At 39.6% G+C, this 25,377-nt stretch overlaps 1 protein-coding gene across 1 annotated transcript in view; it reads left to right on the forward strand.

Moving 5' to 3' along the window:
- CB1H4orf45 (chromosome B1 C4orf45 homolog) overlaps positions 1-25,377 on the forward strand; it is a 99,379-nt gene that overhangs the window by 60,068 nt on the left and 13,934 nt on the right. The window contains exon 4 of the mRNA XM_047856477.1: positions 24,201-24,387. Coding sequence (XP_047712433.1) covers positions 24,201-24,387 — 187 coding nt within the window. The remainder of the gene's footprint in view (positions 1-24,200; positions 24,388-25,377) is intronic.

A 25,377-nucleotide genomic window follows, 5' to 3' on the forward strand; every position in this document is an offset into this window, starting at 1 on the left:
ATAAATGTTTCTATTAGTTAAATAAATGAAGTACATTGAAATAATATAGCAAATGCATTTATTAGAATTCATATTATACATATTGTTAGCTAAAAACAAACAGTATAGAGATTTAGTATGGGATATAAATTCCATACTATATCTCTAAGTTAATCTCCCAAAAGTAGAACAGAAAGTCCAAGAGATGGAAACGAAAAATGGAAAAATATGAAAATAAAAAATCAATTAAAATTAAATTAGTCTAATAACTTACCAATAAGAGATCTAGAAAGAGACCAGAAAAAAAAACAGAAGGAAATCAATAATACAAGAAAATTTCTCAGAAGGGAATAATATGAATTTTCAAATTGAAAGTTTTCATCAAAGCAAAAAAAAAAAAAAAAATCCAAAACAAAACAAAATATAACAAGTCACGTCACTGACAAACTTGGTTATCATAGGGATGAAGAGACCATTTTAAAACTTTGGAGAGGACAAATGGGATATATACAAATTATCAGGAATCAATAAGTTATCAGACTTCTTGACAGCAATACCAAACTCTAAAGACAATGGGACAATGCCTTCCACATCTGACACAAAGTGACTTCCAAACTAGAATTCTATACCCAGCCAAACAATCAAGAGGGAGGGTAGAAAAAAGACATTCTCGGGGCACCTGGGTGGCTCAGTCAGTTAAGCTTCTGACTCCTGATTTTGGCTCAGGTCATGATCTCCTGGTTCTGGGTTCCAGCCCCCTGTTGGGCTCTGTGATGACAGGGTGGAGCCTGCTTGGGATTCTCCGTCTCCCTCTCTCTCTTTGCCCCTTCCCTGCTCTTGCACTCTCTCTCTCTCAAAATAAATAAATGAAACATAAAATAAATAAATAAATAAATACATAAATAAATAAAAACATAAATAAATATTTTCAGACAAGTATGTACAAAAAATAAATACACCTCAAAGCATTTTGTCCTAGGAAGCAACTGGAAAATATTATAGCAAGACAATGGGGGTATAAATCAAGAAAAGACAAAAGAAGACAACGCAAGAAATGAAAGACTCAATGCAAGAAACAAATTTCCTTTGACAGGCAAAGAGAATTCTCAAGGTGGTGTTAAAGGAACATACCAGGAATATGGTTATACAGGGCCCAGGGATCTATCAAATCAGATAGGAACACGACAAATGGAGGCTTCAGAGAGAGCGTTTATTGTGTGCAAACATTGGGTTAACTTCCAAAAGAACTAAATGAGCTAAAAAGTTGTTGCTTTTGGAGAAGAGAACATTGGGCAGGGAGCAGGGAGCAGGGAGAGAAAGGGAGTATTGTTTTTACTACAAGCTTTTTAGTACTATTTATAGGTATTATGTACCTATACCTAAATTATTTCATTAAAATTGAAAAAAATTAACACTGCATTATGCACAATGTACAAGCATTTTATTTTGATAAAAATAACAGTTAAGTAGAATAGTCAACTAGAACTTTAGCAGTTTGGGCCCTTAAGTTGAAAAAATTTCTGTCTAAACTAGAACTTCTAGTATTAAAGAAATATTCACTGACCTGAATAAACAGGGCTTTCTGTTGACTCCGAAAGGTGTAACATGTGCCTGTATCTGGCATTAGTGAGGGGATGTGTAGAAAATTGCTGGTTTTATTCCATAATGAAACACTGCCAAAACCAGTCGTTAAACTAGCACAGACTTAATGACAGCCACTATTTAAAAATATATTGGTATATAAACGTGTGCTTTTTTTCTCGGAGCTGTTTTCCTCAAAACAGCCATAAATCTTGACAGCTTTCTATTTTTAAGGCTGTCCGTGCCTGGCCCACTGGAGGGATTTCCGTTGAGTGTTAAGTAACAATATTCTGTAACTTTTGAAATCATCAGCACCTGCTTCTGTTTCGGCCCCTTTGGTCCATTACCTAAAAGCTGTCTTTGCACTTCCTTCCACCAAGCCTCCTCCCCTCCAGCCTCCTCTTCAGCTGGGTAGAGAGGGATGTGGGGGTTTCTCATCGAAGCTGCAGGTGTTGTTAGGTCAGCACAGAACACCCGCAGCTGTCACCGCTATAACACCACACAAATAGCCGGTGCCCATTTATCTATTCAATAAATGTCCACCTGCCAATTGTGTCCCAGGCACAGTGCTGGGTCTGGGGGTTCGGGTGTGAACAAAACAGACATTATTTCCTGCCGTCTTTACATTCTATCAGGAAGGCAGGGCAGAAACAGCCTAAAACAAGATGGATAATTTAATTGTAGGACGTGCCATAGGGAGGAACGCAGGATGCATGTAAATGTTTCTTATGGAATAAATTAATATTCCTCATCACAGGACAGAGCACTTACAGCAAAAGGGTAAAATGCAACCATTTTGGAAAATCTACTGTTTTTGAAAGAAAAGTGAGCCAAATAAGAGATGGTGTTGTTACTCCTAAGAGGAAGCTTACTAGGCTATCACTTGATGCCCAGGTGTTCCTTTCAGAACGTGGCTCTTCACAACGCATTACTCTCCGTATAATTTATGAAAGATACGGGTGTCTGAAGTGTGTAAGAAAGAGGCACTATCAATTCCCTGGCCTATCATCTATAATTTCTCAGCATTTCAGATGTCAGAACTGTAGCTCTTAGAGCCTGTTCAGAAGACCAGGGTTACTGAGAGAGCAGCTGCTGGGCCCAACAACATGGTTTATGGCAATGAAATTCAAGCATGCCTTGCAAACTAATAGTAAACAGATGAGCTAAAATTTTAGGCCCAGGCAAAGAGAGTTTACATACTGAAAAGAGTACAGAAAAACAAGAATGAGGTATAAGTGTTCAGCATGTTTTTATTTCACTATTACCTATTCAATTTGGTAAAGCCGCAAGCATATCGTGATCATGATAATCTTAAACATTCTTACATCACCAACATTTATATAAATGGTTTACAAGAGATCAACAGTATCACTTAGCTAATATCTGTAGCACCAAATGAAGCAACAGAATAATAATCACTCAGCCCATTTAATGTGCATTACTATCATTTCTTATCATTATTTCCTTTACTTTTTTATAAGCCCACTCACAATTTTAGGTTTCTGTAACTGGAAGATCAAGACTCTGCAAGTGGACAGGGTTGTGCTTAATTCCCTTATCGCACATGAGAAGATGTGGATCTTATGTTGTCATAAATGTAGATGCTCTCTAAACCTCAGTTTCAAGGAAAAAGGGGATAATCTATCTCATAGGGTTCTCTTGAGAATGGAGAGTACTACAATATATGTAAAATACCTAGCATGGATATGACACACAAAAGGTTAGTTCCCTTCCCCATTTTAAGAAAGTCTCAAAAGGACCACAGAATCGGCCACTTTCTTAAGTCTTTCTATTCATTTTTGAAAACTATCACCTCAAAATTAATTCTTTAAGTTTTTTTTTTAATGTTTATTTTTGAGAGAGAGAGACAGAGACAGAGCACGAGCAGGGGAGGGACAGAGAGAGGGGGAGACACAGAATCCAAAGCAGGCTCCAGGCTCTGAGCTGTCAGCACAGAGCCTCACGTGGGGCTCAAACTCACAAACTGTGAAATCATGACTTGAGCCGAAGTCCTATGCTTAACTGACTGAGCCACCCAGGTGCCCCTAAATTGATTAATTATAATTTTATTTTCTTCCATAAAATTTGTCAGTGAGCACTAGACTGTTTTGAGATACATTATTTGCTTTCTGCTTTAAAAAGAAAATGATCATTGGGGTGCGTGGGTGGCCCAGTAGATTACGCATCCAACTCTTCATTTTGGCTCATGTCATGATTTCGTGGTTCATGGGTTCCAGCCCCATGTTGGATTCTGTGCTAGTCACACAGAGCCTGCTTGGGATCCTGTCTCTCCTCTCTCTGCCCCTTCCCTGCTTGTGTTCTCTCTCTCTCTCTCTCAAAATAAATAAACTTAAAAACTGAGAATAAACTGAGGGTTGATGGGGGGTGGGAGGGAGGGGAGGGTGGGTGATGGGTATTGAGGAGGGCACCTGTTGGGATGAGCACTGGGTGTTGTATGGAAACCAATTTGACAATAAATTTCATATTAAAAAAGTAATAATAAAATAAAAAAACAAAATAAATAAACTTAAATTTTTTAATAAAAAAATTATCATTAAAATTTTTTTTTCCATCTTTCTGGTTGGGAATAAAACCATTTCAAAGAATTTGAGTTTGGAAAAACTTCAGCTTTTTGTAGTGGTGAATTTAGTATCTGTGGTATATCATTTATCATCAATGTTAGCATTAGGTCTGTGATGGGTACATTTCCCCAAACATTCATTGAGCACAGTGATGGGGAAGAGACCTGCAGTGCTCAGATGGGCTATTTAAAGACTAAAAACAAGGGGTACCTGGGTGGCTCAGTAGGTTAAGTGTCAACTTTGGCTCAGGTCGTGATTTCACAGTTTGTGAGTTCGAGCCCTACATAGGGCTCTGTGCTGATCATGCAGAGCCTGGAGCCTGCTTCGGATTCTGTGTCTCCATCTCTCTCTGCCCCTACCTTGCTCATGCTTTTTCTCTCTCTCAAAAATGAATAAACAAAAAACCAAACCAAAACAAAACAAACAAATTTAAAAAATGCTGTGAGAGTCCCTGTAGCAGGGATGTTTTGAAATTATTAATAATCAGAAGGACTTCTCTTGTTCAGCATGAATTTTAATCCAAATTAAATAGCCTCCTTGATATTCAAAGAGTAAATACACTTTTGTGACTACTTTGGTTTATAGGCTTTAATTGGACCACTCATTTATTGAGTCAATAAATCAATAAATATGTTTGGGGTACTCTCCTTTCCATCAAACAGCTCACAGTGTTGTGGGGGAAATAGACATGCAGATAATTTGGAAACATGGACAGAACAAGGTTATAGCCACACAGGGGTATTATGCATATAACCCAGCACAGGGGTGAGGAGAGGAGTTACAGAAGGCTCCCTGTGGAGGAGTGTGAAAAGGTGAGGTTAGGTAATAGAGGATGAGTAGGGATGCAGGGACAGAGTGTTCTCAGAAGAGCAGACATCAGCAATAGACATTCAGAAATGATAAATAACATTGATGGATGCATAAATGCTTTAGTGCTCCTGGACCCCAAAGTGTAATGAATGGTGCAGGGGCAAGTAAAGCCAGAATTGTGGTCAGGACTTAGATTATGAAGAGTTCACTTTTTTTTTTTTTTTAATTTTTTTTTCAACGTTTTTTATTTATTTTTGGGACAGAGAGAGACAGAGCATGAACGGGGGAGGGGCAGAGAGAGAGGGAGACACAGAATTGGAAACAGGCTCCAGGCTCCGAGCCATCAGCCCAGAGCCTGACGCGGGGCTCGAACTCACAGACCGTGAGATCGTGACCTGGCTGAAGTCGGACGCTTAACTGACTGCGCCACCCGGGTGCCCCAGAGTTCACTTTTTTTAAAGTTTTTATCTAAATTCCAGTTAGTTAAGATACAGTATAATATTAGTTTCAAGAGTTCACTCTTGAGTTCTGGCTTTTAGAAAATGGAGAACTCCAAGAAGCAACTTAAATTTTATCCACCTATCCTTTCTGCACAGTACCCAAAGTGGTAAAGTCAAGTTTAGATTTTGGATAGGGGATGGATATGAGGGGGCATCACTGGAGACAGGGAAGAACAGGCAGGAGTCTGTTAGGGCCAGGAGAATGATGGCAATCTGCAGGGATGGGAGTCAAGATGGAGAGGAGGGAACAAATTCCAGAATTAAAAAGGATGAAAATTGTCAAGACTTAGGTATCAGGTGTAGAAGATGAAAGTAATATTAAAGGCAGTGGCAACTCCCAATTTCTAGTTTGAGTGAATAATTTTTTTTTTGAGAGAGAGAGAGAGAGAAAGAGCGAGCAAGTAGGGGAGAGGGGCAGAGAGAGAAAGAGGGAATCTTAAGCAGGCTCCATGCTTAGCATGGACCTGACACAGGGCTTGATCCCATGACCCTGGGATCATTACCTGACCTGAAATCAAGAATCAGATGCTCAGCCGAGCCACCCACAGGAACCCCATGAATGATTTGATAGTGGAGCAACTCAGACCAAGCACAGAAGGAGCATCTCCATTAAAGAGAAGAAGGTAAGGAGATGCTGAGTTCAGGTGGATGTGAAGTACCAGTGGGACATCCAGTAAGAGGCAGATAGATAAATATGTCAAACTATTTGAAAGAACTATGCCGAGGAGCTTTTTCTGTCATCATAATTATGTTGTATCTGAAAATACGTGGGTGGATGAGAGGAGAGAAGAACAGAGGAATAAAGACAGAATTTTAAGGAATTCAAACTCTGTTTAAAAAAGGAGAAGAACCATGTCCTAGAAGAAACAAAGGAGAAACAGGAGGATCAGATGTCCAAAGCGAAATAAGATGTGTATTGAACAATGTCCACTGAAGAAAGTAGACAGGAAGTCATCGGAGACCGTGGTGAGACCAGAACAAATAAAACAATTTGGGAGAAGAGGCAGGAAGAGAGGGAGGGAAGCTCAAGTAGGGTGGGTTGAGGTATGAATGGGAGATGAAGTGGAATCAACAAGTACAAGGCAAGGTTTTGGAAAATTTGGATAAGAAAGGAAGAAAATATAAATAGTAACTAGAGGAGGTGAAGGGTCAAGTGTAGGCTTTTTTAGGATAGGAGAAACGTTATCCTAGAGAAGGCTTCACTGCTGTGGAGCAATATTCTTGGTTAAGTGGTGATGCGACTGTGGGCTCAATGGCCCAGGTCAATGTGGAGACCACAGATGAAGAGAAAAACCCCCTCATTCCCAGAGACTGATAGGGTTTCCTCAACCAGGTAGTTGGGGATGTTCTTGTACATGTGAATGTGGGGTAGGCATTGATGGTGGTGGTTGAAAGAGTGTAGAGCTGATGGCCTCAGTGTTCTCCATGGAGTATTTTTTGTGTGTAGATTTTTTTATGGTGGTAGAATATACATAACATAGAATACTATTTTAATCATTCTTAAGTGTACATTCGATGGCTCATGAAGTGTTGTGCAAGGCTCTGTTCTCGAGAACCAATGAAAGTAGTGGGAATGAGATACAAGTAGGAGTCTTGAGGAAACAAGGAAGGTCTAGGACAGCTGTTGAAGACATTCACTAAGGACAACTAAAAAGCTTGCTGTCCTGTAGAGTAGTAAAGGCTCAACTGAGGTTGGAGACTACATGTCTACATCAGCAAGGATATCCAGTGTCCCATATCCACCTTGACATAGGAGCCAAGAAAAACTGGAGTCAGGGTAACTGCCCACATTTTGGAAAAGGAAAATTATATCTGTACCTCATAACATACAATAAGATAAATTCCTGAGGGACTAAACAATTAACCACTTTAAAAGTGAAATGTTATAGAATAAAATATACAGGAACATTCATATTATGTTTACATAGTCTGAGGGTGCAGAGATGTCAGGCTGTAGCATTAAGCCGCAGTCGAGAGTTTGAGAGTGTACTCTTCATCACTTTACCTCCAAATGTTGCTTCATACTTACAATAGGATCCTTAGGAGCATCTTGGGTTTATACCAAATAATTTGAATTCAATTTTCAATAGTATCACCCCTGTTCCTTATTCCATCCAAACCGTGGACAACTATAGTGCCAAGTAAATGAGACAATTCCTGCCCTCAAAAAATTATCATTTAGGGTGAAGAGACCCATAAACAGATAATTATACTGGAGTATATTAAGATGCAGTGATAGAATATTGAGTCAGTCAAGATTTATTGATTACATATTTGTGCCTGACTAGGTCTGGTACTGTGTTTATACACTTAACAAAGTGAAACAACAAAGTGCAAAATAGGGAGTATTTTAGAGGGTGCAACAAAAACACGTATCTGGGATACGAAACTTTGAGGGAGGATCAGGAAGGCTCCCTAAGGTCCCCTGAGCTGCAAGGATGTGTAGGATTTAGCTTCTAGAACTGCTGTTTTAAGATTCCAAGATGCTATCTCTTTAGAGATGTGGAGATCATGTTCAGATACATGACCTCAGATGTCCAGACACATGTTCAGATACATCATGTTAAGACACATCATCTTCACATGTTCAGATACATCACCTTGAAGCACATTCCCACATATTTGACAAAAACTTTTCACTTCTGGCCTCCATAGCAATGTGTAAAGATGGTAGGGTTTTTACAGAATGCTGTAGCTTGCTTTCTGTCTAGCAGCCTAAAGGCTAACTCATTAAAATTCACAGATGAATTACATGGTGGGCGGCAGAACAAATGTTTTCTACCCTGAGCCCAGCTAAGGCCTTCAAGACAGTTTCTCCCTGAATCTAAGTCACTCTTTGCAGCTGCTCAGTAGGACATGATTCAGGCTTCACCTCCTCCTCCAAATCTATCAAGACACAACCCGATCCTGGATTTTTTTGCTTTTTGTTTTTTTGTTTTTATTTTTTGGTTGTTAGCTGCATATGGTAACAAGAAAGAATAGGAAAACGATACTGGTTCCACACTTGGTTTGACTTTGGAACCATGTACATATCTTACAGGTAAGATATGTGTGTTACCTTATATCTTCCCTTTAATTTATAAAATAATTTAAATATAAAATTAAAAAAAAACTGGATGTGTACCCAGTTGATGGTTTAGCCTACAGAGACGAAATATTCCAAGGGACTTTAAAGAGTAGTAGTTTGAGTACAGTGTCTGGCGGGGTATATTCTAAGAACAAAAAGAACTTCAATAAGCTTGGGAGAAGTGTTGGCTGTGTTACTCTGACTGCTGTGGGATAAAGCAAATGGGCAAGAATGTGATGTTCTTATTCAATCATTACTGGGTTGGTTAATTGCCAGGATTCCTGAAGTGGCAGAAAGGAAATACAGATGTTAAGATAAAAGAGCTAAAAATCAAACTCAGAATGGGATTGGGAGCTATATATGTGCACATATGTTTGACTGTACATGTTTCTATATATTTTTTCATGGCTCAATTTTCTATGAAGGCCTAGACATAGGAACCAACTCAGTAGCTGTGAGCTCTCCTACTACCCAGATTCTACTCTTCATTTATTTATTTACTAATTTTTAAGTAAGATCCACACCTAACGTAGGGCTTGAACTCCTAACACTAAGAGCAAGAGTCGCATGCTCTACCAACTGAGCCAGCAAGGTGTCCCCAGATTCTACTCTTCAGATACTTCTTCCACTAAAAGGAACTGGGGATTTTGGAGAAATGGTTGATTCTGGATCTGGAGAAGGAAATGGAAAACATAGGCATGGTACATCACGCCATACCAGATGAGGAAGCTACCCAAAACTGCTACAGTCCTGTCTAAGGGACCTAGGAGCCAAACTTGAAGAGGATCCCATCAGCCAAAAATAGGACAACTTTAAGTAAAGGGTAGTAACCACAGTGGATTAATAGATATTATACATACATATACACATACATGAACATTTATGAGTTTATAATGGCTACTTTAAAAACTACAACAGGGGCACCTGGATGACTCAGTAGGTTAAGCATCTGACCCCTGAATTGGGCTCAGGTCATAATCTCACAGTTTGTGGGACTGAGCCCCGAGTCACACTCTGCCCACAACACAGAGCCCGCTTGGGATTCTCTCTGTCACTCTTTCTCTGTCCCTCTCCCCATTGAAAACATTTTTTTTTCAAAGTTTATTTATTTGTTTGGAGAGAAAGAGAAAAATAATATGAGCAGGGGAGGGGCAGAGAGAGAGAGAGAGACAGAATCCGAAGCAGGCTCCAGGCTCTGAGCTGTCAGCACGGAGCCCGACGTGGGTCTCGAACTCACAAGCCATGAGATCATGACCTAAGCCAAAGTCGGATGCTCAACCGACTGAGCTATCCAGGAGCGCCCCACCCGCCCAAATTTTTTTAAAAACATACAACAAACTGGTCATATTGGAGGATTCCAATAAATCAACTTATTATTTTAAAAATGGGTGAATAAAAGGAAATAATCAAATATTAATTTTGACTTTCTAATATTAACTGTACCACTGCAAACCAAATAGAAGTTGAGATAACTTTTTAATAAGCAATATAATCTAGCTAATAAAGAAGGAACAACAGAATTAGGACATCACATCTTTGAGAACTGTAATAAATTAATGAATCTAGGCACTGATTATCAATGGCTACCAAAATCACAAAAGAGAAACAGTCAAATATTATGTACCTCTTGATGGAAATACCACCACCTAGAAAGTTATTGTGGGCTGAACTGCCCCCCCCAAAAAAAAACTCATGTGCTGAAGTCCTAACCCCTAGTACCTCAAAATGTGACTGTATTTGGAGATGGGGCCTTCAAAGAGGGACTATTTATTTAGTTATTTATTATTTTTATTGTTTATTTATTTATTTATTTATTTATTTATTTATTTATTTTCAGAGTGGGAGAGAGAGAGAACATGAGCATGAGTGGGGGAGGGGCAGAGAGAGAAGAAAAGAGAGAATTCCAATCAGGCTTCATGCTTTCAGCACAGAGCTCAACACGGGGCTCAATCCCACCAACTGTGAGATTATGACCTGAGCCAAAATCAAGAGTTGGAAGCTTAACTGACTGAGCCACCCAGGCATCCCTCAAAGAGATATGTAAATTAAAATAAGGCCATCAATTAGTCCCTAATCCAATATGACAGATGTCCTTATAAGAGGAGATTTGAACACATACACACACATACACACACACACACACACACACACACACACACACACACGTGCAGGGAAGGTCACGTGAAGACACAGGGAGGTGATAACCACCAAGTCAAGGAGAGAGGCCTTAGAAGAAACCAACTCTGCCAACACTATGATCTTGGACTTCTAGCCTCCAGAATAGTGAGAAAATATATTTCTATTGTTTTAGCCACCCAGTCTGTTGTACTTTGTTATAGAAGCTTTAGCAAATTAATACAGCAGTCTTGCCCCCAAAACCCAACGTGACTTAGATCAAACCTCTAAATCCAACTAACAATGTACAGGAAATAAGCTGGCAGCAGAAAATGTTAAATGACATCATGGAGATGTCAGAAGAACGTATTGTGGGAAGTTTTATAGGACATGTGGCCCAGTCTCTTCAACAAATAAATAGCAAGAAAGAGAAGAGAAGAGATAGGAGAGGTGGGGGAGGTATAGAAGGAGAAGGAGAAAAGAGATGAAATAGAACCCACGAATTAAGAGAAACTCAAAAGATTTATCAACCAACTGAAGGCGTCAAACTTATTTGGATTCTGCTAAAAACATACAAACAGAAGGAACTAAAATTTTGAATGCTGACTATACAGTGAAATTGTTAAATTTTTTTTAAGTTTCTTTTTTTTTTTTTAAAGCTTATTCATTTTTAAGAGAGTGAGAGACAGAGTGTGAGTGGGGGAGGGGCAGAGAGAGAGGGATACACAGAATCCGAAACAGGCTCCAGGCTCCGAGCTGTCAGCACAGAGCCTCACGTGGGGCTCAAACTCACGAGCCACGGATGCTTAACCAACTGAGCTACCCAGGCGCCCCAAGAAAAAGAGGTTTTAAATTGTTGAGAGTCATACCAGAAAGATACGATATCTTAGAGGGGCAAGATTAGTAAGTAGGATAGAAAGGAAATAAGACTGGCTACAAATTAAAGTGTTTAAAGTTGGGTGATGGGTACCTAGGGATCTTTAAACTAATTTGTCTCTTCTTATGTGTATAATATTCAAATCTCCAAAGTGACTAAAATGGAATTGTATCAATTTTATCCTTAGTTAATGAAGGTCAAGATTCACCATCTGGATAGATAAACTTGTCCAAAACTAAATTGAGTCAATACTGTTACAGTCTTCCAGCTAACCTTCACTTGGATGGCTGTCAAGCAGCTGAAATAAATGTTGCTCTCCTTCCTTTGCCTTTTGGTTCTCTGATACTCACACAAATAAGTAAGTGGTGCCCAGGAAGCAACAGCATGAAGAGAAGCCCCGGACTTGATAATTTCAGAAGTCCTTAGCTGCTGAAATTGCAAAAATTCCTGAGTGTCGTATATAAAATCTCTCATTTCTCTAGCAACACTAGGAATTATATTCCACATTCCTAAAATGTCAATTCCTAGTCAATCCAATATGCTGCCATTTCTGGTAAGATGTGGGACAGCTGCCTCTGAGTCTATGTGCTGGAGAGACAGTCACTTCCTATAAATCATTTTAAAATACTGAATGAGAGTCAATGAACACCTCTGTGTACCTCTACACCGTGGACACACTCTCGGCAACAGGAGCCTTGTGGAGTAAGCTATTCTGAAAAGGAAGACAACGTGTTTGATTTCGATTGCATAACCCGTGGAACTGGAAGCCCAGCTGGCACCCAGAAGGGCAACCAGCAACGTGCTGGTGACATCACTGTGGCAAGGACAGCATTTTTCACATTCTGGAGCTCGGAGAAGACAATCTGGCAAAGTAATGAAAAAGTGTTCACTTAGGGTAATGTGAAATGTTTCTTGTTTAAATTAATTCTTTACTTCAACATAGTGGTAGAATATTTAACAAGCCTTTTGAATAAAGTGGTTTCACTTCCTATGAAGTAACACAATAAATCAAACCAAAACAATCACAATCCGAGGTCTGAAGCATATGGTGTGTGTAATTTTACAGAATTGCACAAGCCTTTGATGCTTTCCTTCTAGAAGAAAGTCTGAGAGTGGGCTTTTTCTACTTAAAAGAAAAATATTCTTACCGTTCGCGATCTCTTTCTTTTAAAAATAGCTTTTAAGCAATATTCTTATGTTTGAAATATGCTGGCAGTTTGGGAAGACTTCTCTTGTGTTTTCCCAAACACTTCTTTGGGAAGCAATTTCTTTTCTATCCTTGAGGCAGTATATGTTTCATACTAATGTGAATTACACACTTCTGTTTATACATTTAAATAATCCTATCCACTTTTGCAAAACAGATACGGAGACCTGTTTAATAAATTTGTTTCTGAACTGCTAATGACATAGAACTGGTCATAGGCATTTTTGCTCTTTGGGGAAGAAGGGCACTATTAACCAAGAATAAAAGATTCAAACAAACATAAAGGCTTATCTTCTACATTTCATCATGAATGATGAACTTCATCACGAAGTGTGTTGTAGTCAAATAACCTCTTAGTAATCATTCCACTCATCCAGGTACAGCAGTAAATAAGCAATTGTTTATTCATATACTAATGTCTTTGCCCTTTTGCCATGTGTCCATTTTACATGGACTGCCAGCTTTCTCTACAGTCTCCCAGGGGACCTGCTACACTACCAAACACAGACCAGGCGTTTGGTCAATAAACTCTAGCTAAGAAAACTAATAGCTAATAAGTTCTAGTTGTCTGCTTGTCTAAAGACAGAATCAGCATATAGACAGCTCTGGATCTCTGATGCTGTAAATTATTCCAAATTGTCCTAATCATTCAGCTGAATATTACTTTGAACATGTATCTTAAATAGGTTAAGTTACAACTCAGAGGTGGCACATCAATTTTCCTAGTATCCTGAAGACAGAACATTAAACAAGTAAGCATGACATATGCCTTCCAGATAAATCTCTATAAGCTCCTTTGAATAGGAATTACTAAAAATTAGCTTCTTTTATAAGCCTCTTTTTCTTTCCACTCAGTAGGAATCTCCTGGGCAACAATGAACCTCGGATAAATTCTATTGACGTTAAATTTTTCTCCATGAATAATTGCTGAATATAATTGCACACTCATTTTGTTTGTCCAAATATGAAATATCCAGAAAATATGTTTTTAATAATCTCTATGACAGCTGTTGATCTAGGATCAAGTAAGTGTTATCCCAGAGGATTAAGTTTATATCTTTTGAAAACAAGACACAGCATCATCCTGCATGATTCTATAGGGGCAGGGAAAGAAGATCAATGTATAAGCGATAAGGTTGGACTTAACTAAATGAGGATATGGCTAAAACTGACTTGCAGCACCCCAATTTCCTCAGTTCTTCCTTTGTGGTACTGCCCCTTCAAGATATATTCTCTCTAGAAGGGCCAGGTAGTAACGCTTTATAGTACCTCTCCCTGACTGGGTGAACTGGAAGCCTGGTCTCTGCTTGTGGAATAAAAGGAAACAGCAAGGCAGAGTCTAAGGGAGTATTTTCTCAGGCAGCTGGTGTCTGAAATCATACGACATATGTGACTGCCTATGTCAGCAGGAACACCCACTCCATCTATGTAGAAGGCCAATTCAGAAAAGGAAAAAATACAATTAAAAACATCTTTAAAGCCCTAATGGTAATTCCTTGGCAGATTCTGACTTTAGGTGGAGACTACACCATAAATTCAGAAAGATTCTTTAAAAAAACAGGGGTCTTATTTTCTTGCAAATGTTCCAAAGAGAAAATAACAGAGAGAGAGAAGGCCTGTTCTCCCAGAAAGCATAGATCCTGCCAAATGATTTCTAAATGTGTTTCTCAAAAATTTCCATGTGCCATCCACGGCTGTTGAGTACTTCTGGAAATGGAAAGAGCAGAAATCAATGCCCCTGTGAGAAAGCAAACATTTAAGAGAACTAGCCTGCTGAGAAAATAGGTAGTCACGCTTTTCAGTCACCATACAGATACAGCAGTAGTCTCTCCACAGGCCAGATATACACAGTTACATCATTTTATGATGCTGCAGGGAAGATGCTGAGGCCCTAAGGGGAAGTTTCCATATATTTCGCTCTTTGAAACTCAAGTGAATAACTGTTTCTGGGTCTATATTAGACAACCAGACTGACTCACTGGAACCTAAACAGTTAGTAATTTGTTTCTTTAACTGTGGAATCCAGAAGACCATAATTTTACCACTTATTAGAACTATTTTTAGCCAACCAGAGGGAATCCAAAAGATGTCCAAATAGTGGAAAAAGCTTTGCTCTTGGGAAAGACTGATGCTGGGTGGTCAATCTCCAGAATAAGCAGCTACTTTGATCAGTTTAAGTAAATATATTAATTCAAGCTGGTTATTTCGCCAACATACTGAGAGTTCACTGAATTGTTGGGTCATGAATCAAAGAGGCTGCCCAGAGTTTCCTATGGGTTCAACTCTAGTTATAAAAAAGGCGGGAACCCCAAAGACTGAGCAGAGCACCAGCCCTAGCAGAGCCCTGTTCTCAGCAATCCAGAGTGTTTTCTCTGGCAGAAGTGTCTAAATGAAAGTTGTTTGTCCCATCAGTTTTAGACAGTTACATAAGCGAGGCCCAGCCAGTCATTTCCTAACTTAGCACTGAAATCTATTTTATCTTCTCAGCCCATTTCTCCGCTGTCCAGGCTGCTAGGAAAATTTTGGTCATTTCCCAAGTAACCAACAATTTTTAAGGAAAATCAGACATGTGTTATTATAAAAAGAATACATGTTCACGGCTTTTAAAATTCAAACAGCAAAAGAGAGAGTATGAATTTAAAATCAATTCCACCTCACTCCAAACCCTCCATCACGGACTGTCACAGACCCTCCCGCTGGAGGTAACTACAAAGCTATTTCTTTGTATCTTTATACAAGTGAACAAAATGGACAAAAAACATGTTCTAGGTCAGGAACTCTGCTAGACATTGGAAACACACAAAAGTAAGAAAGAGTTCCTTCCTTTTACTTGCAGATTTACTGAGAGTGAGAGTCACCATGACGACACCAGTATAATAGGTATACCACGTAGTATGGGGAACAAAGTAGGTCATGACTGTGGCCCTCTGTGGAAGGTCAGGCCTTGTAGAAGATGTAACACGAGCTACATTATGAAGGCGTGGGAAATAAAAAGGAGAACGTGGAAGTGGAGCTAGGAAAGGAACCTCAGCCATAAGGAATTGCATAAGCAAAGGCATGATGTGTTGAGGTGTGGCTAAAACGGGGTACTGGTTCAAGGGTGCGGTGGGAGGCAAGACTGGAACTGCAGGACAGGGGCCAGATTGTGTACTGTTTCAAATGCCATAACCAAAGATTTTGCGCTTAATTCTGGAGGCAACAAACTGTTGTTTTTATGTTTTCAAGTAAGAAAGTGATATAATCAAATCTGTGTGTTAGAAAGAATACCTGGCACATAATGAGCGTAGAAAACTGTTTGCTGAATGGATGGAGTGGAGAAAGGGGAGGCCGAAGGAAGGAAGACTGGTGATATTGTAATCATCACAATGAAGGGAGCCGGAATTATAGAGGTGGGCATGGCGAGATGGTTTAGAGAAAGACTCAGTGGGACTTGGCAACCAATTAAATGTGGAGGAACGGAGGAGATGTAAAAGTCGAAGGCGATTCTGATTGTCTCTTTTGGGTGGCTGTGTATATGGTTATGTCATTCCTCAAAATAGGGAATATGGGAAGGAGAGGGTATTTGAGGGAGGAGCAGAGGTAGGGAGATGGGGAAATGAGGTGAGAGGCAATAAATGGCCAACACTTCACTGAATTTCTACCACGGGTCAGATACTGTTTTAAGTGCTTTATAAACATTAACTCATGAAACTCTCATGAAGAGTAGTATTATAATATTACCCCCATTTTACAGATGAGATTGCATAAGCTTAGAATCCAACAACTGAGTTCACGTCCCAGCTCTACTGCTTTTTAACTGATCTTGGATAAATTGCTGAGTCAATCTAACCTCAGCTGTAAAAAGCAGAAAATTATATCTACCATATGGGATTCTTATGAAAATTAGAGGTAATACATATCAAGCAACTAGCATAGTTCCTGGAAGCTCATATATCTTAATGAATGCTAGAAATTATTACTAGTTATGAGATATCCTGGTACTATGATCAGTAAGAATCTTGGAATTTGTGTTTAAATTATAGAGGTGAAAGTAGAAATTTTTGACATCAGTATTTTGATGTGAGTTGGATCACTGGATGTAAATGCTATTTCCTGGTTTGGAGATGGGTGGTAGCATACCAAGAGATGAGAATCAAGGATGGAATTCTGGGGGATACCAATGATAAAGAAGCAAAAAGAGTAAGAGATTCTTCTAAAAGAATGTAGATGAAGTAATATAAGGAGAGGAGAGACATAAAGAGAAGAACTTTGGAAGCCCAAGTGGAAAAGAGGGAGGAGGGCAATGTCAACAGCTGCAAAAGCTTCTGGGAAATCATACTAGAAAGTCTGAGAAGAGATGGTTTGATCTGGCAGATGGGAAGGAGGCTGCTGTTGGCTGAGGTAAGAATCATCACAATGAAGTAATGCAACAGAAAGCAGAAGGCAGAATATGGAGGAGGTGCAAATGAAGAAGTGGAAACAGAAGACACAGACAATTTCTCCTTAAACAGTGAGCCTCCATGACAATTTAAAATAATTCTGTTTGGGAAGCACTTCAGGCATAGTGCATTAAGGACCTCCAAAAATATACTCTTCCAAAAAGAAATAAGAGCATTGGGCAAAAATTGTCAAAATTACTTTTTTAAAAAACATTGGAAGCTAATAAACAAATACTTCCAATGATCCATGGAGTATTTATTTAAGAAAAAAATCACTGTGTCTCAGAAAGAACAATGATCTTTGGGTATTTTAAAAATTTTTTAACGTTTATTTTTTGAGACAGAGAGAGTGAGAGAGAGCAAGAGACAGAGCGTAAGTGGGGGAGGGGCAGAGAGAGAGGGAGACACAGCATCCCAAGCAGGCTCCAGGCTCTGAGCTGTCAGCACAGAGCCCTATGCGGGGCTTGAACTTACAGGCTGCAAGATTATGACCTCATAATGACCTCAGCCCAAGTCAGATGCGTAACCGACTGAGACTCCCAGGTGCCCTGATCTTTGGGTATTGTAAATTTAAATTGCTCTATTCCCCAGAGACAAACCAAGAAACAGACTCTTAACTATAGAGAACAAGCTGATGGTTACCAGAGGAAGGTGAGTGGGGGGATGGGTGAAATAGGTGATGGGGATTAAAGAGCATACTTATGATGAGCACCGAGTAATGTATAGAATTGTTGAATCACTATATTGTACACCTGAAAATAATATAAAACTGTATGTTAACTTTACTTGAATTAAAATAAAAAACTTAATAAAGAAATTAAAAACAAAATAAATTTCTCTATTCCCATTCTCCCTTCTCAGCTCCATGGTGGCCTTGAAAAAACCAATAGCTTCACAACCATGGTAGCTGTGAAAACTAGAAGCCTACCAGTCACTGGAGGGGAAACATGGGTTTAAAGCTCCTTGAAAAAAACTCATGCTCAGAGAAATGTCATATTTGATCCATCTTGAAAATCCCTGGAAAAGTTCCATTCTCAGGGCTTGTCGTTATTTGACCTGACTGTGTGAAGCAGCTGTGTCTCAGGGGCATTCATCAAAAACCATTAGCAGCAGCTGTTTGATACCACAGCTGCCTGAGGGGACAACACCAGTGGGGCAAACAAGGAGAGGGCTACAAAATTAAAGTGAAAAACTGAGAAGTGAGATGTTCATAGGGGATTTTGAAACGCTCCAACGTATGCCTAGAAATCTAGGAGGCTATGCACACGCGCAATGCTGTGCACGTGCTGAGGAAAAACCCAAGAAGGTCCTAATCTTTCACCTTTGGCTAATCTTGAAGCTCTGTGCAAGCAGGAAATGAAGGCTAAGGTGGAGTTGTCAGCTGCCTGCCAAAGCACTAAAGGCACAGTCTCTACACACACAACGGCCAGAAGACATATTGATTTGAGACATCTAAGGAAATTTCTATCCAATCAGTAGATGATCACTGAGCTAACTGGGCAGGAAATTCAGGAGGCACACATGACAAAATTTAGACAATTAGTCCAGGAAAATCACTTAAACAACAAACAGCAACAACAAGACCTAGGGAGGGGAAAGAAATCTCATGTGTAGAATTGGCATTATATTATTTGAAATGGGGATTTTTCAACAAAAAGCTAGGAGACAAACTTTGATGGTACAAAGTAGGGTGATAAAGGCTACAAGAGGGTATCCTAGAGTGGAGTGTTGAATCCCAAATGGGGTGAGGAGAACATGTACAAGGTGGGGATGGTGGTAGCAATGAGACATTGATTACTGACAGGAGGACTGAGCAAATAGGTAAATACATAAAGAGAATGGGAATCGGGTTTCCCACCATAGGAGAAGTGAGTTACAAATATGTAAAGGGAGAAAATGAGAATAAACCCTCTAATGCACCCTGTGTAATGTTGTCTCAGAAGGTTGTGTGACAGTGATACCTCAACACTAAGAGGAATACCTAATACCCGGATCTTGGTTTCTAAATATCATTCTCCATTAAAGGAAACCAGAGCTTCTTCAAGAAATGGATTGTTCAGGAGCTGGGGAAGGGAAAGATGAACCTGGAACATGTTTTTTTGTTAAAAAAGTAAGGAAGTGCTCAAAGAATGATAGGAGCAGTCATAAGGACACAGAAGCCAGATTGAAAGAGTTCTCTCTAGCCAAATCTGGGACAACCTGAGCATGAAAATGAATGTTATGAATGGATTATAACCCAGTGAATAAAATAGGAAATCATGAGTCCAAACTGATGTTAATTAATTGGACATTTGACACAGGATGAGGTTTTTACATAACTTCAAAGCTTTTTCTCACAAAATACTAAAAACAAAAGAGAAAAGTAATTTTACAAAAGAGAAGCATGGCAGATACCACCTGAACCAAGTGACCTTAGTGAATCTCGCTAATAATAGGATGTGACACCATCGCCATTTTGTGTTATTCCTGACCCAAAATGCATAGCCTGAATCTAGTCAAGAGAAAACATAAGATAAACCCAAACTGAGGAACATCTACAAAATAACTGGCCTGTGTTCTTCCAAAGTATCAAGGCTGTGTGAAAGTCATAGGAATATCAGGGAAGGGTTCCAGATTTAAGACTAAAGAGATGAGAAAACTAAATGCAATGTGCGGTTCTTAAATGGATCCGTTTGCAAAACGGACGTTATTGGGAAACTTGAATGGTGCCTGAGGATTGGGTAGTGGCAGTACAAACATGTTAATTTTCTGATTTCCTCTGATTTCTCCTGCAGTTTCACTGGGGAATAATAATGGACACACATCACCGCATAAGTTTAAGATGTAGAGCATGATATTTAGATTCGCATATACTTTGAAATGATCACCAAGCAGGTTTAGGTAAAATCCAGCATCTCATGTAGATACAAAAAAGAGAAAAACAAATTTCCTTGTGATGAGAACTCCTAGAATTTACTCTTTTAATAAGTTTCCTGTACACCACACAGTAGTGTTAAGCTATAGTCATCACGGTGCACATTACCTCCCTAGTGCTTCTACATCTTGTGACTAGAAGGTTACACCTTTGGACTACTTTCTTCTAATCTCCCCTCCCCAACCCCCACTCATGCCTCTGCCTCCATGTCTGATTTTCTTTTTTTTTTCCTATGAGTTTGGTAGTTTCTGTTTTTAGATTCCACATATAAGTGAGATCACACATTGTCTTTCTCTGTCTGACTTATTTAATTTAGCATAATGCCTTCAAGGCCCACTCATGTTGTCACAAATGGTAGGATTTCCTCATTTTTTATGGCTGAAGCTTATTCCATTGTGTATGTATACCACAACTTCTTCATTTTTCCATCCACCGATGGACATTAAGGTTGTTTCCGTGTCTTGGCTATTGTAAGTAATGCTTCTATAAACATGGGACAGCAGTTATCTTTTTCAGTTAATGTTTTCATTTCCTTTGGATATCCTCCCAGACATAGAATAGCTGGACCATATGGTAGTTCTATTTTTAATTTTTTGATGAACTTCCATACTCTTTTCCATAGTGGCTGTCCCAGTTGACGTTCCCACCAACAGAGCACAAGGATTCCCTTTTCTCCACATCCACACCAACATTTTTTGTCTATTGTCTTTTTGATGATGACCATTCGAACAGGCGTGAGGTGATATCTCATTGTGGTTTTAACTTGCATTTCCCTAATGATTAATAATGTTTAGCATCTTCTTATGTGCCTGTTAGCCATTTGTATATCTTTGGAAAAACTGTCTATTCAGGTCCTTTGCTCATTTTGGAGGGGGGTGCACTATTTGTTGTTGTTCTTTGCTAGTGAGTTGTATGAATTACATATTGTGGATATTGACACATTAGCAGATATATGGTCTCAAACAAATTTTCCCATTCTGTAGGTTGTCTTTTTACTCTGTTGATTGTTTCCTTTGTTGTGCAGACGCTTTTTAGTTTAGTGTGGTCCCACTTGTTTATTTTTGCTTTTATTGCTTGTGCTGATTTCCTTCTGACATTGACCGTTACACTGAAATTATGTAGAATGCCCTTATTTGTAGGAATTAACACACTCAAGTATTTGGGAATGATGGATATCATGTCAATTATGTACTTCTAAATTGTTCAGGAAAAAAAAAAAAGCTTTTTTACTGTGCTTCCACTTTTCTGCAAGCTTGAAATTATTTCAAAAAGAAATAAATCTGACCCTTAGGGGCCTACTTAACATAAGAACTAATAGTAAGATTGTTATACTAAGAATATTTCGTTTTATTTATTTTGGGGTCTCTGTGTTTGTATTGGCTGCTGTGTGTTTGTATACTGTGGAATCATTGATGATGGCCTACCATTCATTCTCCAAGCCCCTCTGGAGCCAAACCTTCTGCTCCTTGGCTTACCTCTTTTGGCTTTTGTGGCTCGGTTGTCAAGTTCAATATAGTGCGTATAAATCTCCATAGTTGATGTGGCTATTGTTTTTATAAGCTCTTCAAAATCTTTGGATTACAACTTATTTTTAGCTTTCCATTGCTCCTGGGGATTCAAGATTCGGGGATGTACGATATTCTGAATTTGAAATAGAAGATTATAAAATATTTTAGCACTGAAATGAAGGCTGCTTGCATGCAAGGATTTTCCTTTTCTATTTGGTATAATTACTTCTAGCATACGTTATTTTTACTTAAAATTTTTCAAGATTTTATTTAAATTCCAGTTAGTTAACATAATGTATGATACTAGTTTCAGGTTGTAATGTATTATTTTTAATGAAAATGTGGCACATTTGCATGAAGTAGTTCTCCTATGAATCATTAATCAAGCTAATAGAAACTATAAACAATACCTGTTCATACATTCTACCCACTAGCGACTGCTAGTCCTTTAAACTTTCTTGAAATGATTCCCAGCTATTAATCTCATTTCTAAATAACAAAACGCAGACAAACCAGACTGTAGGGATCCGCTTCTGCGTGCCCGCTGGTGGCAAGAGGGAGAAGAGGCTGGCAGGCACTTGGAGGGGAGTGGGCAGGAAAGAACCTCTGCAGTAACTCAGCTCTGATCTTCTCCCCCCTTCCTCATTACTTCGTCCACCACAGACTAGTTGAGTGTCAACTATGAGTCATTCCAAGTAATGAGCACTGGGGGGTCCAATGATGAACGAGGAACATGCTGGGCTCTGGAAGGAGCACTGAGTTCAGAGGGAGAGAGAGGGCTGCATAGACATTTAGGTATATTCTAATAGTTTCTACAAAAAAGTCAAATACAATGCACTATCAAAGGAGAAAAATGGCTGCCTGACAGGAATAAGGAAAGTCTTTACAGAAAAGGTGATGTTTAAAGTCTTGGCTGCAGTTTGTCAGGAGAGGAGGAGGGAGGGAATTGCAGGCAAAAGGAGAAACTGAAGCACAAGGCTGAAAGTCTGAAAGCGTGACTTCTTCAGAGTTCCCAGAGGAAAGGGTGCATGCACAATGCAGCACTGTGTGGGTGTCTGAGAGGAGGGATGGGCTGAGCACAGACCAGAAAGGCCCATGTGGGCAGACCATTTAAAAAAAGAAAACAGACAAAAAACAAACAGCAACATCACACACCCCTGTGTGCTGTGCTAAAGAATTTGGACTTGATCCTGAAGACTATGGGGGGTCAGTGGAGGGTTGCTGGAGAATGACATGGTCAGCTCCCTCTCTGTGCAGGGATCTGTGATTCTAGGGAGTGGAAGGGAGTGTCTGGCCCCTCCCCCCACCCCCTGCACTGGGACAGTTGCTGGCTCTCTCCCTGCAGTTAGCTCCCTGCTGGAAGGATACCTCCCACTCTTCAGCCCACCCCCACAAAAACAGCATGCCTGGCATTTTCTATTCCATATCTGGCTTTTGTCTTCATGATACTTCCTAAATATCTGACTTGCCTGTTTGTTGTCTGCCTCCCATACTGGCATATAAGCTCTATAATAATAACAGACACTTTGTTCTATTATTGCAGTCTCCCCAGCACCTCGTTCTGGTGCCGGGCATAGTAAGCACACCTATGTTCTTGAAAGAGTGAAGGTAATACAAACCTGCCACTGATCTTGGTCCAAAGAACTTGGGAACCCATAAACCCCAGATTCTAGGAAAGGAAATTTGCAGTGGCCAGGAGGTTCTGAGTCCCCAGGCAGAGGAATGGTGGGGTAAGGGGCTCCAAGAGGCTCTCCAGAACAACAGGCTTCCAAATGAGATGGTAAATCCCATCCTAGGATCCTTTTTGCTTTTTCCCCAGAGGTGGCCTTTTTTTTTTTTTTCAATGTTTATTTTTTATTTTTGTGAGGCAGGGGGAGGGGCAGAGAGAGAGGGAGACACAGAATCAGAAGCAGATTCTAGGCTCTGAGCTGTGAGCACAGAGCCCAATGCAGGGCTTGAACTCACAGACTGTGAGATCATGACTTGAGCCAAAGTTGGATGTTTAACTGACTGAGCCATCCAGGCACCTCAGAGCTGGCCCTTTATAATGGGAAGGGAGGACTTAGATAGTATTCTAATTTAGGGATGTTGGAACCTAGACCAGGATTTCAATGGGGAAAGAGAATGAAGCGTAGATCTTTCCTCTAACAATACTGTCCAATGTCAGACTCTGGAATCATGAAGTTAGGTTTTTTTCTGAATTCCCCTGAGATCTCAAGATAGAGAGACCATGTCCTGCAGAACTCATAGGTCTCATGAGGTCTCAGCTTGAACATGCCTCCCTGAGCATCCTGTATGTATGGCTCTGAAGGACACGAGGAGTAGTCATGATACAGGGGTGAATTCATGAACAAGGTTCCTAGATAGGTATCTATCCTGGGAGGTGGTTTCCTGAGCCTCCAGCAGCTGGCTGGAGTGGCCTAGGCAGTGGCCTAGGCAGAGTCCAGAAACTTCTCAGAACACTGGCTGATGGCTCAGGTCCTTAGCTTTGTCAAGCCACATGGCTAGAAATCCTCTCGAATCACAAGAGAAACAGACAAATCTTGAATCATAAGACAGACAAATCTCAAGTCTCTGGAAACTAATGACCTTGTTTCTAGATCTTTCCAATTTGAGAACCAACCAATTTGTTCCTGTTTCAGGCAACCAAAACCTTATATTATGGATATGCAAGGAAGATTCAGTCGTGGTTCTATTGCCTGGCATATGGGTGATTATGAGAACACCGATCAAAGAAATTCCAAAGCGGCTGTCCTTGTCAGGCAGAGCACGGCAGAATTGCCAAGAGCTTCCAAACAAGCGAAGCTGCCAAAGCGACCAAGAAAGGAGGTACGATCATTTGCTTTCCTGAATCATCATAGAAAACATCAAATTATTTTAACATGAATTAGAGAATGCTATTTAATAGTAATACTGATAAGCAATCAGTTTTGTGGTTCCTTTTAACCCGTGAGAACATTTTGAAATTTATATGGGATTTCCACAGTAATGCCCATACTGTGGGTAGCTGGGTATTATTCCCATTTTATAGCTAAATAAAACAAGATATTGTAGATTTCAATCCTTACAAGTGCTTATTTAACATATGGGTGAACCTGGAGAAAATAGCCTTCTCCTTGGTTTGCAAAAGCTGAGAAAGCTCTCAGCGTATGAAATGGAGGTAAATCTGTAAGTCCTGTCAAGACTGTTGCAGACTGTTTTGTGACACTTCCTAAAACAGTATATCAGTTCAAATTCAAGTTTTTCCCATTACTATCTAGGAAACCTTGAGCAGGTTGCATAGTTTCTCTATATGGGTTTTTTTGTAAGTGAAGTGGGGAATTAGTATTTGTACAGAATATTTGATAAGACTGCTCGTAAGAATCAAGTAAAGAATGTGTAAGTATATACAAATGAATAATTATTTCCTAGGGTCCTTTTGCATAATTCCACAGCACAATGCATTTTATAGTAATCCAGTATTTCCATATTGAGTCTCATTTACATATTGAGTCTCATTCCCACGAAAGAAAGGAAATGGGATAGCTCTCATTAATCCAAAGATTCCTATTTCCTACATGAAGACAGTCTCCTTGCTCCATCGAAGAATCTTGCCAACTCCCTAAGACGACTGCTTGACCTCCATCACCAGAGATCTGATTCATTAGCAATTAATTACATCTATTTGAAACATTCTGTGAAGGAGCCATGGAAGTCCTCCTTGGTAGATCCTGACCCCAGGGGAACTTTGTATTAAAAAAAGGGAGCAGTTCAGCTGCTAACATTCCTCTGTGGTCTGATTTTTGGGCTGGTTCCAAATGAAATGATTTATTGTAGTGT

The sequence above is a fragment of the Prionailurus viverrinus genome, chromosome B1 (genome assembly GCF_022837055.1).
Source record: "Prionailurus viverrinus isolate Anna chromosome B1, UM_Priviv_1.0, whole genome shotgun sequence".
Lineage (NCBI taxonomy): Eukaryota > Metazoa > Chordata > Mammalia > Carnivora > Felidae > Prionailurus > Prionailurus viverrinus.